Genomic DNA, 18,036 nt, shown 5'->3' on the forward strand with positions numbered 1-18,036 from the left:
CAACACAGGGAAGGCTTACAGGAAGTTCTCCCTCCTGCAGTCACACTGTGCAACAAGTGACTAACATTTATTTCATACACATTGTGTCAAGAAAACAGGTTTGCTATGTTTCCAAAATAAACACAGTAAAGAAAAAGATTTAACAGGCCTTCATGAATTGGGTATTAAAATTCAGATTTCAAAAGTCAATAATCCTCAGCCTCTTAATTCCTACACCATATGCAATGCAATGCGTTCTGGAACTAGTTCACCCTTACTGGGGATTCATCTGCTGAAGTCCTGGAAGTCATTCAGCAGGACTCCTCCCACTGAATACAGACCTTTTTGAAGCCCTTAGAAAGTATCTGCAGGTGAATATTCAGGGTCAGTGTACACTAATATTTTAATATTTGCACCATCCCGACTTCATAAACTGCTACTTAAATATCAGCTTTGAAGTTTTAAAACACTATCATCTTTGTCTGAGAATGTTCTAAAACAGCTTTATGAAGGGGCTTTTTTTTTGTTTATGCTAAAAAACCTGATCTATTTTCTTTGTATTTCTCTCTTGTGGTTTATAGTTATAACTATTCAATTACATTAAGTCCAACAAAAAAAAAACACAACACAAAAAACGAAACTCAAAACCTCAACAGAAAGGAAAAAAAAAAACCCATCAAGCAATAATTTCAGTTAGAAATAGCACCTACTATGGAACTGTTGTAAAACAAAAGACATCTTACAACATGCTGAAACTGACCACTAGTTGAAACATATGTAGTATTTCATACCTTGGGTAGAAAATAATCCAAGATGAGAGGTTTCATATGAGAATTCAGCTCAATTCAGCCATTACTGATTTTTTTTTTTTGCTATTAAAATAGTATAGTAAAATAATTTATTTTTGTTTATAATAAGAAAAATGTATCACTGCAAAACAATACTGTTCCACAGCAGTATGTATAAAAGGGTGGTTTAGCCATTTGATTGCTTTTGTAAAGCTAATTTCAAACCTGTGCAGCAGTAGTGTGTTGCACTAGATAGATGCTTCCCATCTTTACATAGCAACGTAACTGGGAATACTGATGGCATACATCAAGCTCAGAGCATACATAAACTAGCTGTCTCTTTAAAAGTAACTGTTTTAAACCAGATACTTTTCAATGAAGCAGGCCATAATTCTAACTACATATAGTGTTCTCGCACTTAATGGAGTAAGGCTTGTATCTGTGATGCTAGTCTTAATAGAATTTAGATCCAGAAACAGGTATAAAATAATTTCCTACCTAAGTCAGGATTATTGTATTGGCCAAATAATTTTTACAACATTTAAGTTGATAATTTTATTCTATACTACAAATTATGTCTTCTGCATTACTCTGTTCTGTCTTACATGGTATAGACTTTAAACTGAATGGTTACTTTCCCCAGCAACCAAACAAGGTAAATAAATGTGATATATTAGTACATCAACCCACCACTATGCATATGGTGCACATTAAGGCTGTATTCATTTACCATACGAATATAATTCCTTTTACCACATCAACTGTTAGTTACAAGTTGTAAATATAGCGTTGTTTTTCCTGGAACTCAAAGGTCTGCGTTACATCATGAAGCACTAAATATCCTTAACCTTCTGGAGAATTTAATGCATATAGTTTTAGTGACACCTGAAGCTGGATACTGCCAAAAAAGCAGCATCCAAACTCTTTCCCTTTTTCCAGTCTCAAAGTACATACTGCTTTCACTTGCGCCTGGATGGTGCCTCAAAACTTGCTCTACAATATTACTTGCAATTACTCACACAGACTGACAAATCCTGAAACACAATCTCTCTTAGTCTGTTGAAAACAGGAATGATACAGATGCTGTGCTTAACACTGTAGAACACACTTTTAGCCAAAACAAGTATTTATAGCACACAAACCTACACGCCCCTCAGTACCAAACCACTACGACTATTTAGATGCCTTCCAAACCATCACAGGCCTTGTCCTCATATAAGTATCTGTGACACGACTTTCTTGGCATTATATAAATAGAAAATCATATTGCTTATGTAGCATCTTTGCAGATTTCCAGATATACCAGAATTCATCCACCTGTTATACCTCATCTTTTTCCAGTTTAAATATTTGGAGGCTAGAACTATCCTTTATATATGATTTATAGAGTACTTGGAGGAATGAGGCCTCAGCCTCTTTGAGGTATCAATGTGTTATAGTTTAAAAAAGAAACAACAGTGACCTTTTGTAGCTGTATAGTTTAAGGCTCTGTTCTAGATTCATTGAGATAGTCCCAGTACTTGCTGCACTGGCTACAACAGTGCCATGTGAAGATACAGGGAACTGTAGGACCAATTACAGCATCAGGCCTATGTCCATTAAGCTTTCATGAGGCTTTCAAGACTAACATCAAATAATGCAATAAATGTTAGATAGAAGAATATTTAGTGGTTACTATCCCTTTCAAAATGTTACAGGTACTTTTCTAAGCCTTGTGGGTCTTCTCTATGAAATAAATTTTACTGAATTTGACTTACAACAGGAATAGAAAAATTTAATATTGCACTTGCTCAATCTCTAGTAAAAAAGAAAAAAGTATTCCATTTCTTTTTACAGTCGCACTTAACAAAACACTCCTGATCTATTTCTGCTTCAGTTCGTACATTAACCTTAAATTCACATTGTATTTTCTCATTATAATTTTAATAAAAAGGATAAAAATTATACTACAAATGAAATCAATTTTTTTTGCACCGCATATGTGAACGTATATATATTTTAAATATTTTACTAGGCAGTGCTTTGGAGAGTCAGTCCAAGATCAGATTTCACGCGAACCCAGCAGATGGTGCTAAAGGATTCTTGCTTTATGTACAACATTGTGCTACTGTCCAGCCATTTTTGAAGAAACAAAGAATATTTGTTATGTCTGCAGTTAAACACTGTTAAAATAATACTGAATTATTTACTGGCTTTTTTTTCAGGAAAGACTCACAATAATATAATCTACGTGTGTAGAGGTAAAATATAAATGTGCTATTGAACACCAAAAGGAGCACAGGCAGACTGTTTTTAAACTCAGTGATGGACTATCATAGAGCAACACTCTTTTCTTAAAAGACTGACTACAGAGAATGGCACCTACTGCCTTAATAGTTGCAGCAATTCCAAAATATTTTAGTATTTGGAGGCTCTGCAAATTTTTAGCTATTATGGTAGACCACCATTTGACAGAAATTAACAGTGATAGCAGAATTTCCATTATAACTAACATGATTACTGATTTATGGACATTTTGATACTTCTATGACTTAGCATGATAAATGCAAAAGGGAACACTGACAGGTAAGATTTTTACAACTACTTCTTAATTAATTTTTCTAAAGAAAATAAGCTGTTATGTAAACTACTTCCAAATGTATTTATTTTTTAGGAAATAAACATTAAAATTCTAAATAAATATTTATGCTATAAACATTCTTCAAAATGTGGAACCTTATCTTCTCAATTATCATTGGGTTTTAAACTGAAAATAGAAGTCTAGATCATGCAGAAACTTGGGAACCAAGATGTAAGTTAATTCAAGATGTGGATAAAGACAAGGGAAGAAGGCAAAGAGGGTTTTTTGCTCCTAACAGCAGATATATGACCTGCCTGGAATCATTGTGACTATTCACTGTGTACAGAGGCAAGCACGTATACAAAACTTCATAGAATTCAAGTTTACAGAATTAGTGTGTCTGAGTACAAAGAAATTATTAACTATGGAATTGCTCTTTAATCAGCCAACACAAAGATGCTCATCAGGTCATATTTTCAAAGTTTCAATTGCCTGCATTATCCACTTAATTAATTACCAAGCATTCACTTATAAAAAGTTTAAATTTTCAAACTGAAAAATGTGCGTAGCAGTTGATGAAATACAGATGTTTTACCTTTTGCTATGGTTACTAATATAATTAAAACCAATGATTTCTCTAGTCTCAAGACCACAGCTTTAGTCTAATAATAATAATGTTAATTGATAAAAAGTTTTTCAGGTGTTCAAATACTTATTTAGGAACTGTAGCTATAAAAAAAAACAAAACAAACACAGTTTATTTTAAAAGAAGTAGCTTGGATAGTAGCTAGACTGTTTTTCAGCAAGACAGGAAACTGGTGATTAAACTTTGAATCCTTTGGGAGATTTCACATTTTATAAATTCAAAAGATTACGTATTTTTTAAAAAATTATATCTGAGAAAGATATTCAACATGTTAGTGATAGTGAAAGTGTTCAATGAATTATCCCAATTAAATCTCAGTAAACCCAGTAATTTTTATTAAAGTACAAAATCACGTGCTTACATTCACACGTGCCCTGCTACACAGCTACACGACTGAAAACATTTCTTTAACACACTTCAGAAAACCTGAATATAGTACCCTCTAAAAAAGTATAAAACTGTGCAATGAAAGCACCCCCACAATCTTTGTGATGCAAATGTGATACATACAGAGAGTAACATTTTCTAGTTTTATGGGCTAACATAAAAGAGGTAATATAATTTGTTTTATTCACATATGTGTGGAAGATCAACGCAATAACTCAGAGGAGAACACATTCGTATTAGTAGTAGTAATACAGTTATACACAGACTCTACGTTTCATTAGTACTGAATACTTTGATCGGTTAAGCCTTGCTTTCATTAAGCAAATAAAAATTTTAAATTAGATATATTTCTGTTTTTCAAAATACGAAAACTAAAAAATAATTATGAAATAATCTGTAGATATTTTGAAAGCAATAGAACAGTCTCTTCATAGCCTATGAATATAGTGCAAGAACAGCAGAAAAGCAACTTACCTTCACCTCAACTGTGGAAATGCCTACCATTTTATAAGTACAAACCATTTTATAAGCATAAACACTATTAAAAAATTAAATTCACCACTATAAAACTCCCCTCCAAGAAAGTACATCCAAACAAAATAACCGCAGTGAAAAAACAAACATTTTGTAGGCATAGGTTGACATTCACTGATCTGATTGGCCTCTATCTGGTAGGTATAAGTGAGGGATCATTCAGAAGAAGGATTGGAGAAAATGGGATATTCCAACTACAAAGGAGTTTGTTGGTAAAGGAATACAACAACTATGTGTGTAGCAAGCAATTTTGTGACAATTTTTAATCTGTAAGCAACAACTAGAGGTGGCCTTCTAGATATGATTATCATCAATATAACAGATCAGAAACATGATGGTTAAAGGAACTTACATGAAAGTGGCGAAGCTATGAGAGTGTTCAATACGCTTTATAAAGGAAAGAACATGAACAAGATAATTTTTTCAAGTATTTTGAAGACAGGTTCCAATACGTGCAGAACATTGTTCTATAAGATCTCATGAAAAGTTAGTCTACAGAAAAACAAAGGAAAAGGTAATAAAAGATACTAGTGAAAACTGCCCCAATGCAGCAGGACAAGACAGACAAGATGATACCAGTTAGCACAACTGAAAGTTCTCCCATAACTGTAAACACAGGAAAGTCAGGCAGAAAGATCAAAATAAGTGAGTTTTTTCTGAACCGGTGTAAGACACAAGGTATAAGCAAGTAGGGGCAAAACCAGGATAGCCAAGCACAGATGAGATGCAACTATGAATGACATCAGGAGTAACAGTCATTCTATAAACACAAAAATATTGTAAGTTTCCATGAGAAGCTGCTCTGCTATTTAAGAGCCAGCAATGCCAATAGATAATGTCACACATTTAGAAGTATTTCAGTAAGTCTTCAATAAAAAGGCCAACTGCAGTCAGGGAGCAAACATAGTAAAAGCAGCAATGACAAATCAGTTACAGAATTCCCTGAATTATACAATAACTAAAGGAGGGAAATGTTTGGAACTCAACTGGCCTGATAATACTGATCTGAGAATACTGTGAAAATGAAACTACATAATCTCAGAGTTTTAACTGTTGTTTTATGAATACTGGGTGAAGTTCTGCAAGATTAAAAAAGTCATGTCATTTAAGAAGCAGAAAAAGGAAAACTGAGAAAGAAGAGTAGTTTACTTAATCCCAACAAACAGAAAAAATATGGTAGAACATGTATATTTTTATTTGCATATATATACACACACACAGTTTCCAAGAAAACAAGGAGATAAGTAACAGCCAATTTGTTATGAAGAAATCACGTCAAAGCAATTTTTTTCTTGCAGTGGCAGAGTAACACAACTTGTGTTCAGGGGTACATCATGTATTTTGTCTTTAGTAAGGACTCTGGCAATGTTTCACACTGGCAATTTCTTAAGGAAAACAGGGAAGCACATGTTTATAAGATGCTACTATACGCCAGATGAAAAGCCAGTTGGAAAGCTATATTCAGAAAGCTCTTCGTTGTCAAAATAGTGAACGTATTGATGGGCATTCTTGAACAGTGTACTATCTAATGTTTTCTTTAATGAGCAATTTGATAGAATAAGACTGCAAGTTACATTTGCAGACATGCAAGTCAGACATGCAGCTGCAAGTCTGCTGAAGGAAAGGATGAGAATTCAAAATAACTTTAACAAATTGGAGGAACAGTCTAAAAAACATGCAATTCAGAAAGTTTAAAGACATTCCACAGTCAAACTACACAGAAGAGGAGAAAAAACAACTGACTAGATGGTTCTTCAGAAAATACTGAAATTTATGTTGGCTCATACCTTAAAAGAATTAACACTGTCACACAGTTTTAAAATGAACAGATATCCCATAGGGATGTGAAAAGTAATGGTTTGTAAATGGTCTGTAAACCAGGTTGTTTTCTACTTATTACTGGAAAGGCTTCAGCGGTGTTGCTGGGACTACTTTGAGGAAGACAAGACAACTGGAGAGGAACACAGGAAAAAGTCAGAGTTCTAGAAAAATATAACTTATGGCAAAAGGCGTGCTTTCCGGAAGCAAAGAATTACAGGTCATGGCAATCCAAATAACTGGAAGTTGTTGCAAGGGGGAAATAAATAATCTGTTCTCTACACAAAGATAAGTATGTAAGAAATTATAGAATACAACTGCTGAAAAAAACCAAAACAAAACAGGATACTAGGATGAAGACTGAGAAAAGACTGCTAATGATAGGCCCAAAAATATATTTGCTGAAGTTTTTAACAGAATGTTGGACAAACATCAGTAAAGAATGGTTTTGGCGTACTTAAGCCTTCTTTTGGAAAAGAGAATAGATCAGGTGACCAAAGCTCCTGCCCACCCACTTTCCTATGGTTCTGTGATTACAAAGTAAAATGCAATCCCTCAACCTAGGAAATGTCCAAACCCTAAGAGTTGCCACTTGAGCTTCAAAGTGAGCACGGGATCAGAAAGTGCTGCACGCCATTTGTATGCAAATGAATTCTCTCATCTCTTTTCTCCAGCCATCACAAGTAGTTCCTCCTCTCACCCCCCGTATCTCGCCTTCCTTCCACCTCTGCTGCCACCCTATCAGGCTGGGCAAGTGCAAAACATGGCATCTTTCCACAAGTACACCACCCTCCCTCAGTAACCTCTACACATTCTACCACCCTATTCAGGAACACAAGCCCTGACGCATAATGCCATGTCCCCAAGCGGTACATACTTTGCTATTAGATCGGAGCCTCTAAATATGCAAAAGCCAACCCTGTGATACAGATCACACATGGGCTTCAAGGGGTACCAAGGGGAGGGTTACATCCTGTCCCTCCTACCTCCCCCACCTACCCACAGCAAGCCACATGCCAAGGAGAGAATAATAAAAGCCTCTTATGCTATGCGAAGTGACTTTACATCTCCACAGTAAATTATGCTAATTAATGTGAAAATAGCTCAGAGCTATTTGAAAGGAAACAACTATTTCAGATCCTCTGCTCTGTTCTGCATTATTCCTAGGCTTGGTCTGAAATTGTCCACAGAAACATTTCTGCATCAGAAAATGCCTACGTACCAAAGTAAAGTACTGCCATGCTTTTACATTTTCAAAATCAATTAATTTAGAAAGAAAAAAACCCTACATTTGATCAAAGAGCATGGTGAAATATTTTTTGAATTTCAGGTTTTAATTTGAGAAGGAAAAAAGGACTTAAATGTAATCAGGCTGTTTTGTGAGGAATAAAAATAGTTTCCAGCAGATGTGTCCCACGTAGGAATTTCATATCTTTTGAGATTTAAATTACTGAAATTTGGTTTACATTGATCAATGCATTTGAGAGTTATTAGGGAGAAACTAAACAGACAGTGAGACTACATAGGTGTAATTTCTTTAAGAAGTCAGCTTAAAAGTTAAAAATTAAAGAATGTCAATAATGAATATTTCAGTAACATATTTCTTATGTTAAACCAAAAACGTAAAGAATTTTTCCATACGGTCCAGTTGGCCAGAAAATTGTCCTTGATAAAGAATATCAAACAAAACATTTATCATGTATGCCATAGCCCACCTGGCTTGTCAGCTTGAGTTAAGTACCATTCTAAAACATGAATATATGCAGCCAGAGATCAAGAGCTCAGTGCTTCCTAAAGTAACGAAACCAGATAAAGGGACCTAAATAAAAAGTACCTGGTGGAGCAGTGGGTGCCCAATGGGGTAGAATTTAGGGTAGCTTGATCATACTAGGCTGCTGACTGATGTGTATCAGAGGCAACAGTACTATGAAAGGAGGAAAGAAATGCTTCTGTTTTACATTGTTATTGTTGAAACTACTCTGGTACCATGATTTGGTACAGTGCCATTGGATGCATGTTGCTGTGAAGTCATTTTAAGATGGAAATTAGAGAAAAATAAATAGAGAAAAAATAGGAAAGAAATACCAACTCTGAGAGTATCTAAAATTCCAATGAACAGTGCTCATGGGAAGCATGAATAAACTATACTTTGAGGTAAAAAATCCTAAGCCTCAAATACAAAAAGATATCAGACAAGTTAAATATCTAGCATCCCACAAATGAATGGAAGTTACAGTTGCAGTAACAGGGCTCAAAACCCAACAAGTCTGCTGGTGCTTTCCATTTCTGACAAAATCAGAACTAAGCAGAAACAGCTCTTTTTATTTGCCTTTAAAAAAAAATTTGACTGAACAGAGATGCCTATAGAAAGCTATTTCTGGGAAAAATTAAACCCCCAGATTACCATCTCTTTGAAGCAGAAACTGTCTTTTACTATACACATGTCTAGGCCTATGTATAGTGCCATGAGATTCCAATTCATAACAAAGGCTTCCAAGCACGCTGTATCACAAAAAAAGCTACATAATGGTAACTAGTAAACATAGGAGCCATTGCATGTCCCTAAAACATACAAGTTTAATAGGAGTGCAAACAAAGAGATTTACCAGGTAGCGATTGTTTGATTTTAAACAGTAGTTAAAATAGCCTAGTATTAACTTTGAAAACTGCAAAATTTTAACACATTAGAAATTTAACAGTAAACAGATTATAACCAAATCTATCTATTCTAGTTAGAAACTACGTACAAAATCCAAGCATGTAATTTGTTAAGGTCATAAAGGAGACTACAGCAGCAAGGTCTTGTTCACAAAGCCCTGGCTGGGAAATACTCAACAAGGAGAACTTCTCAGGACAGGCCTAGGAATCTGCAAGAGCTTGCAGGCCTTGAAAATGCTGTAAGGAGACACCTACAAATGTTCATTGCTTCACACCAGTAAAATATTTAGGGTTTTCTCCTCAAAAGGGCAGTTTTCTTCTTCAGGATTTACAAGCTCACTTGACTGTCAAGCTCTTAAGTTCCTTTCACAGACTTTTTGGAGTTTCCAAGTTTACAAACTCTGCAAAAACAGCGCAGAGTTTACCTTCTCTTTAAATTGATAGATTGCAAAATATGTATAAATATTCACAGAGATTTTGTCCCTTAACCAAAGCCACATTTATTTTAAAATACTCATAAAATTCTGCTAGCCACATCCCAGAAAAGCTCCCATCTCTTCAACCATGCTGTTGGAAGGATAATGAGGATAGCTTGCTCACAATCTCAGCCTGAAGATTCTGCAATTGTGTGAACTGAGCTTCGCTATCTTGTTCAATTTTTGAATAGTTTTCACAGTCAACATCAAATAATTTGCAAGTTAAATTCAGATATTCATTCTGATATTAATTAGCTGTACCTCTTCAAAATAGTTCACAGGACGCATTTTCATTAAACCACCTCTTTTTTTCAAATTCAAATAACTTCAGTTGAGTAACAGAACAGTATGGAACACACAACTTTACCAAATGAATTAATATAGAAGATGTCAGATATTGTTTACATTATATGAAATTGTATGTCAGTTATAATTGCAATATATGCCAGATATAACAACACTTCTTGTGTTCCAGATGTCCATTTTGTCCTCTGCAGACAGCAGGTATGTTTTTACTAGTATTTAAACAGGGTCAGAGAAGACCTTAAGTGTTTGGCAGAAAACTTAACAAATACTCTTATTCATTTGTCAGACAGAATATACCGCTTCTCACCCCTTCTCTTTAGGGCATTTTCTTTTTGGCTGAACGGGACCTCTGGATATGATGCACCCCATCTATTCACATGGGTAAGCTCTTACAAGTGGTCTTGAAAGCCTCTTACTCCTGTGAAGTGGCTCACTCAGGCTTTTTCTGAAGCTATATGTCTGCCTTTTTCTTTGCTCTGAGGATCAGGAATTAATTTTTTGTGTGGAGTGAAACTGGCATAATAACAAGACCACGTTCTACCTTTCCTGTTACAAAATACAGGCACAGCAGGGTAAAACAGTCATGGCATTTCATTGTTTTCCATATAAAATTATGAGTTAAAAAGAGAGAATCTTCATGAGTTAAAGGATTTGGGATTTCCTGGGAAATTGTGCAAGACAGAAGAGATTAAATTCTTCGGCAATTGCAAGGTGAGTTTGGGTGGGGAGGGGTTAAAACTGAATTAGGCTGAAGCAGGGTTTGCTCTGACTTTGATAGTTTGTATGAGCCCTATTGCTTGCACTGGAACCAATTAAAATACCTAGTATGTGAGAGTGAGGATTAGGCATGTAGCACCCTACCAAAGTGTTCAACTAAAGAAGTTTTAAACTTGCTTCTTTAATCCATCCCACATGTCTGTCCGTCTTTCACCTAAGTGTCCTGCTCAGGCCATTACACATCTCATCACAACGACCCCAGGCTAAGTTAAAATTCACTGTCTGTGTAACTCTATTGATAGCTAACATACCACTGTAAGAACTATATGCATAAGATTACAGTTGCATAGAATACAGTCTGCACTGGAACAATGTAAAGTCTTTTTTTGTTTTAAACAACTCAAATGCAAGTATTTAATGAAGGTGTCATTTTGAGAGAAAAAGATTTACTCAGATTGAACAGGCAATATAAAAATATAATCCCCTTCCCTCACTCCCAGAGCCACTCTCTCCCAATTGAATGAGTGACAAGAAAAAAAAAAAAAATGTGTTTGTGATGTTCAGTATCCTATAACTTTAAAAATTAGTTCTAGTTATGCTGCTAAGCAAGCAATGTGCCCTCAATTCTTTAAAACAGAACTGATAACAACTACGAAAAAAGAAATACTGTACTTTAACATTAGCGTTGCTTAAAATTTTGTCATGCAGTGTTCACTCAAGCCATTTTTAGACAACGTCTTTATAAAACAAGTTTTTCTGGTTTTGCTTACCTCTTGGGTTATCACCAATAATATTGGTTTTCCCATTCCAGTACCAGAGCAGCAACGTTGCATCACGTGATCCTGAGAGAATGTAACAATTTCCTCCAATATAGGACTCAGAACGAGCAAGACAGGTTACAACATCCCAGTGTCCAAATATTACTTGTATCAGTTTACCTGAAGCATATAAAATTGATTGGTTTAAAACTATGCTTTTATTTTTCTAAGGCAAACTAAATACATTCTAAATTATTTGAGATACATTTTCTTTATTAAAAAAAGGTTCAAGAAAGAACTATAGTGGAGAGTACTATTTTTTTTTCTTTATTTGGTGGAAACTTATTTAAAAGTGCAGTAGTCCATACAGTCCATGCAAAAAATATTTGCAGTCCATAAATATTACACTTTATTCAAAGGCCAATCATGCTAGAAGGTTTTTTACATTCTACATGTTTACATTCCCTTTGCAGACAGGAAACATGATGGGATTCTCTTTTAAGGCAAGTTTACCAAAGAAAGTACCAGTAAAAATGCAACTCTGATGATGATGTGGGAAACAGAATCAGAAGATACAGAATATAAGACCCTGAAGAAATTAGTAGTGTGAGAGCTGCCTAAAATATATATAGCACATGCAGCTTTTGGGCATCTTCTTAAACAGAGGAGATTTAGATAAAAAATAAATCTTGAACCCAGGTTTTTCCATCACCATTTAAACACTTGCCAATTATTTCAACCAGCATCCTTCCCTTTTAAGAATTTCTGTAATGTTCAAAAAACCTCAGAAGACTGACCTGGAAAAAACTCTTACCTGTTGCATATACAACAAACGTTTGTACTGCTGATAAGAGACATCAATGCTAAAGAGAAAGGAAAGCCTAGGCAGTTAAAAATGTGCCATTCAAGAGTCTGTATAAACATTAATATGACTGTTACCTTTTAACCTTATCTAAACAGGACATTATTTCAAGAAAAAAGTAAATTTGGATGGTCACGCATAGTGGATTTGCATGTGGGAGAGGAAACACATGTAAGGTCACCCACAGCAGATCTCTGCCAGACCACCCTGCCAGAGGCTGGCTCCTACACAGCAAACATGTCATGGGTCCTGCTGCCTTCTGGATCTGCCAGCAGCATACGTGATCCTATGAAATGAGAATGGAAATACTAAAATCCATCTCACTGGATTTCCTGAAGCCTAGGTTTTGCAGATCTTGTAGAGACAGGACAAAAGATTCACACACACGTTTCTTACGCGCCTGCTTGGCCCACTCAGGTAACATGGGCCAGGCTAAATTCTGCATCCAATGACACAAGGAAGTGTGATGCCCTTAACGTGTGACCTCAGACTCCTCAGCCCAAATGACCATGCCTCCATTTGTGCTTTGGGCTGAATAAAGAATGAGAAAGAACAGAAGGGGAAAAGAGTGATGGCTTTGGAAGGATAAACAACACAGGCCAAAAAAGAAATAGGAATGGAAAATTACTGTATCTGAAATAAAATGTTCTGGAGAGTATATAACAATAGTAACTAGTAACGTGACAAGTAGTAACACAAATCAGCATTGGGACTCAAATTAAGCACATCTTAGCAAAATATTTTGGTGCATGAATTAAAAATTAGTCAATCCTATAATATGGCTAGTAGGACATATTTCATAGCCCTCTTCCTGTGCAGTACAAAGGCACTGTATTCGTATCCAGCCACTAAATAACTCTAACGCTAACAAAAGATTTAAGGGAGTGGTTCTGAGGAAAGAACAAAAATAATGTTAACAGCATGATTTATAACAGGAGATCAAAAAAGGTAATTGCGTTAAAGTGGAGAAAACCAGGAAGAAAAAAAAAAAAAAAAAGAGAAAGGTATGAACAGCTGAAAAAAAAAAAAAGGAATTAATTACTTTAGTACACGAAGTAAAAAACAGAATAACATGATGCCATTTAAAGTAAACCTGTACATAAGATTTAAAATAAAAGACTGACAAAAGCTATTAGGCAAGTATAATCCCCCAAGAGAAATTGTGAAAATAAGTACTATCACATGAGCCTTTTCTGACTGGAAAGGGCAAACCCCTGGAAAGTACATTCACTGTGAAGATCTGCCTTCTGCTGGAAAGGAGAGTAACTCAGGCATCGAGTCTTTCCCTAATTTCTGTGATTCTGTAATAGTGTTCTGTAGTGGTCCCCTCTGCACACCAGGGCTTTCATTTTTGTCACAGGGTCACCTAACTGTCTCAGGCGCTGATCAGTAAACAGATTTAGTCAGAAAAAGTTACTGAAATTCACAGCTAGGAGCAGTGACACTCACAGACTACATAACCTCATTTTGGCAATATACAAAAACATCTTACCGAGTGTATGTTTTCCCCTGAAAATTCAAGCTGTCAATGACATGGTTTAGATTTGAGAATAACTTAATTATGTAATATATTTTTCAGTTGTATAGCTGTAGGTAATCAACTACCTCAGGTGATTTATACTTTTAGAACACAAGTTTATGCTATAAACATCGCTGAGTTATAGACATCTCTCTCTCAATTATATTCTGTTTATAGGTTCTGTTCTAGAAAACAAACATTTTTCAAGCCTATTTCTTTGACAGTTGTTCGTGTAGTCACAGTGCCTTGTTAGTTTTACTTTGTCACTGTGCAGCTAAGGTTCAATCAATTCCATCAAAACAAGAAATAAGCACTTGCTCTTTCACATTAGTAAAAAAAATAAAAATCATTAATCTCATAAGAGTTCTTCAACTTTTTGTTTCCTTTAACGTAAGTTGTCCTCTCTATACACTAATACCGAATTTTACCATATGCACTCAGATATCCCCTTTTAACAGAACAAATTTTCTAGTTAATGTTTTATTTGACAGCTGTGCTACGAATAATTAAAAGAAAACTAAGACTCAAGTCTCTGTACTACCGAATCTAAAATGCTGTCTAGAAATCATTCCCACTGCTGGAGGAAGGTTTTATTGTGCTTCTGCTATACTAGCTGTGCTGAGAACCCATGATTTATGTTAAAAGTATTTCCTGTTAAAAAACCCCAAACAAACCTCAAATTTAATAAGAAAAAAGTTCCTTTTTTGTGTAAGTGCTAAAATATAATTGAATTCAACACTTGTGATCACTTGCCATTATGCATTACTGATCACATAATCTCTTTTCCTTGCTGCTCTGCTGATTTCAGAGTAAGTATTTCACTACTATATTCTCATTTTAATTTGAAACAAAATAAACTACAATTGAGTTCACTTGATTTAAACTAGAGCTAGAGTTGCTATATTGACTAACAGGAGACACATGGAAGACATAAATCTGCAACTTTTTTGACAAGTGTATTTGTGTTTATACCATAATTAGCTATGGTAGTAATGAGATATCTGGTGTATCTGACTTACACATAGAAGACATAACTTAATGAAGTATTTGTAGTTCAGACTGATACAGGACAAAGCTACCAAAATCATACAAGTTCCTCCCACATATATAAAGTAAAATACATCCTTCGACATAAAAGAATTAGTTCTCTATTAATATAACTCAAGAATATACACTCAACATTTATTAATGCTAGCTAACTTTTCTGAAGATCTACTTTAAATTCAGTTTTACGTAAATTTATTTTCATCAATGAGAAAATTAAACTAAGAAGGGTCTAACAAGATGTCTCTATAATGAATTGCAGTCAGTCAATATGAAATAAATGGAACTTCTCCTTTATACTTAAGGGTTTAAAATCGCAAAAATGACAGATATGCTAAAATATGCCATGAGATCTAGACTTAACAGATTTTCATTAAAGACCATCCTGTTTTGTTAAACATTTTGGTTTGCCAAGTGTGAAAAACACTATTAACTAATATATTTAAGAAATGATGACAAACATGTAGGATATTCCCTAGGGATTAATAACCTACTGGAAAGCTTGATGGCACACACACATTAACCACACTGGGTCATTAATCCCAAAGAAGTACCTTGCAGTGAGGTTGCTATTCCCATTATAAGATAATGAAACGGAAAAAAATCGTACCTATTTTCTTCTGAGGCTCCATGGCTTTTAAATTCCTGTAGCTTTTACACTGAAAGACTCTTTTCTATTTAGCATGACACATGCATGATTTCAAAGCTTTGGATACATGCTAGCTGACAGACTAATTTAACTGCTACCCATTATATCGATCAGTTTATATTTTATGAAAGAATTCAGTGGCTCCGAATCAATTTTTCTATTATAGCATAGCTTTCAAAGGCTTTCATAAGTCTTCTTTCACCAGATTTCAAGACTTCACTTCTGTTCTTATTCTGTGGTGCTTCCCTGTATTTCCTCCAAAAAAAATCTCTGGTGCTGAAAACCAACCAGAGTTAAATTCAAGCAAGCACTCTAAGAACAATTAATTGTGCTGGTATGCAAAGCTTCACAAAACCTCATTTTCTTGTGGAAACTACAGTATATGAACAGGCATGCCTGTAATACAGATTTGAAGTGTGATGCTATGGCTAACAAAAGCTCCTTGTCTTGCATTTGGCATCATTCAACAAAGATCATAGCATACAATACACAGTAGCAGTAGGTAAGAAAAGATTTGACAAATATTATTGATAGGGGAATAAATACATACTCCACTTTCCCCACTCCCCATTCCTTCTTATTTGGAACTGTAGATTGACAATGAACAGAAAAATCTTTTAGGCTATTCCCATATTTTAAAAATACATTACCTGAGTCAGTAGAATAAACTCGGAAACTCTTGTCCCAGAAGCCACAAACCAAGATGTAACGGTTATCAGAGGTGATGACAAAACACTGGGAATGCACCTGAATGCTTTGGTCTAAAAGGTCAGTGATTTGCCTTCTGTGCATACCTGTATTGCTGGCTGAACAGAAAGACACACAAATCAAGAATTTTTAGCATCCACATTCACAGAACAAAAGCACATTTTAGAAACTTATGTTCACACCTAAACTATTTCTCACTGCTGTTACTTCTTTTTTGTGGCAGGGACATTTTCTTTCTACTTTTACTATAAAATACTCATTACACTTCTGGGAACAATGCTAATTCCTTGTAGTATATATTCTAAAATAGAAGAAATAACTTCTTTAAGTCAAATGCAGCTGACAAATATAAATGAAAGATTGCGAAAAGGAATGATACATAAAAATGTAATACACTTTCTTCTCCCCTACTTCTATTACAGGAAATAAAACATTAAGAAACAAATGAAGGGAATGTAATTATAAGACAGTACATATACATATGTGCTATATAGTGGCTCAAATGCAGCAGACAATGGAATTATGATTTCAAAATTGTACACAAGTTTTATTTCATTGCAAGCATTTGTAATTTAAAAAAAGAACAAATGCAGTAAACATCACTACTATTTTACACTTTTTTGAGCATTGCACAAAAATTAAGCAGCTTATCTCCACAATCTCCTTTAGGGTTGAGAGATAATATTTACCCTGATTTGATCACCTGCTGTTCTATTTCCCCAGGTAATCTTGCATTGTGAAGCCACAGAAGAGACATGAATCAATCAATGAACCCATTTTTCATATCGCATTTTGTCCTTATTAATTGATGTTTGTGTGTGTCTGTGTGTCTGTCTGTCTCCCTATCAGCAAAATCCTACAGTGTAGAAAGAACTTCTAATATGCTTTGCTCCCAAGAGAACCTGACTCCCATTCCAGGCAAGTAAGCCTCAATTTGTCTGCCAACAGCTCAGAGCACCATTACTTCCATTCCAAGTGGTCCCCCAGACCTGTCTCTGTGCTGGTCTTGTGCTCTTCTTCACACTTTGTTCTTTAACTTCTTTCCATTCTCATAGGCTAGCTATCCCCTAAGCCTTTGGTTTATTCCATTTACTCTGCATCAAAGCCTTAATTACTTCTGCTTCTGTTATCTTTAAAATGTTGATACTGTTTTATCCATGTGGGTAGCAAATAATTTAGCAAGGTATTGTCACTTGCTCTGCAGGTAACACATAACAGGGCCTTGACTGCTGTTGAGACTGCTTGAAGAGTAACAACAACACATTATAAATGCACAGTGAAGTGTTCTGTATGACAAAATAATGGCAAATAACCCCCCCAAAAAACATGCAGATCAATACATTCAGTGTGGATAAGCCCTTCAAAAAAGTTCACCTCAAAAAGAGGTCTAGGATCTATGTCATATCAGACACTACTGTTTTACATCTTCCTGTGCAACTGGAAAATTAGGACAGCAGGAATCCCTCCTTATGACTAAGACAGCAACAAGATTCCTGCTATAACCGTAAAAGTGTAATTTTGTGGTCCTCTTAGGTGCCATTTCTAGGTAAATGTGTCTAGCCACAATTAAAAACCTTTAATATTATCTACATAATTACTTGCTTGTACCCAATGATGCTACTTAACA

General features: G+C 35.1%; 1 protein-coding gene across 4 annotated transcripts in view; it reads right to left on the reverse strand.

The window, feature by feature from the left end:
- LRBA (LPS responsive beige-like anchor protein) overlaps nt 1–18,036 on the reverse strand; it is a 410,948-nt gene that overhangs the window by 18,008 nt on the left and 374,904 nt on the right. For all 4 annotated transcript variants that reach the window (XM_055700881.1, XM_055700879.1, XM_055700880.1 and 1 more), the window contains 2 exons: nt 16,352–16,507; nt 11,640–11,807 (listed from right to left, as the gene is read on the reverse strand). In XM_055700881.1, coding sequence (XP_055556856.1) covers nt 11,640–11,807; nt 16,352–16,507 — 324 coding nt within the window. The remainder of the gene's footprint in view (nt 1–11,639; nt 11,808–16,351; nt 16,508–18,036) is intronic.

Source organism: Falco cherrug, chromosome 1 (genome assembly GCF_023634085.1).
Source record: "Falco cherrug isolate bFalChe1 chromosome 1, bFalChe1.pri, whole genome shotgun sequence".
Classification (NCBI taxonomy): Eukaryota; Metazoa; Chordata; class Aves; order Falconiformes; family Falconidae; genus Falco; species Falco cherrug.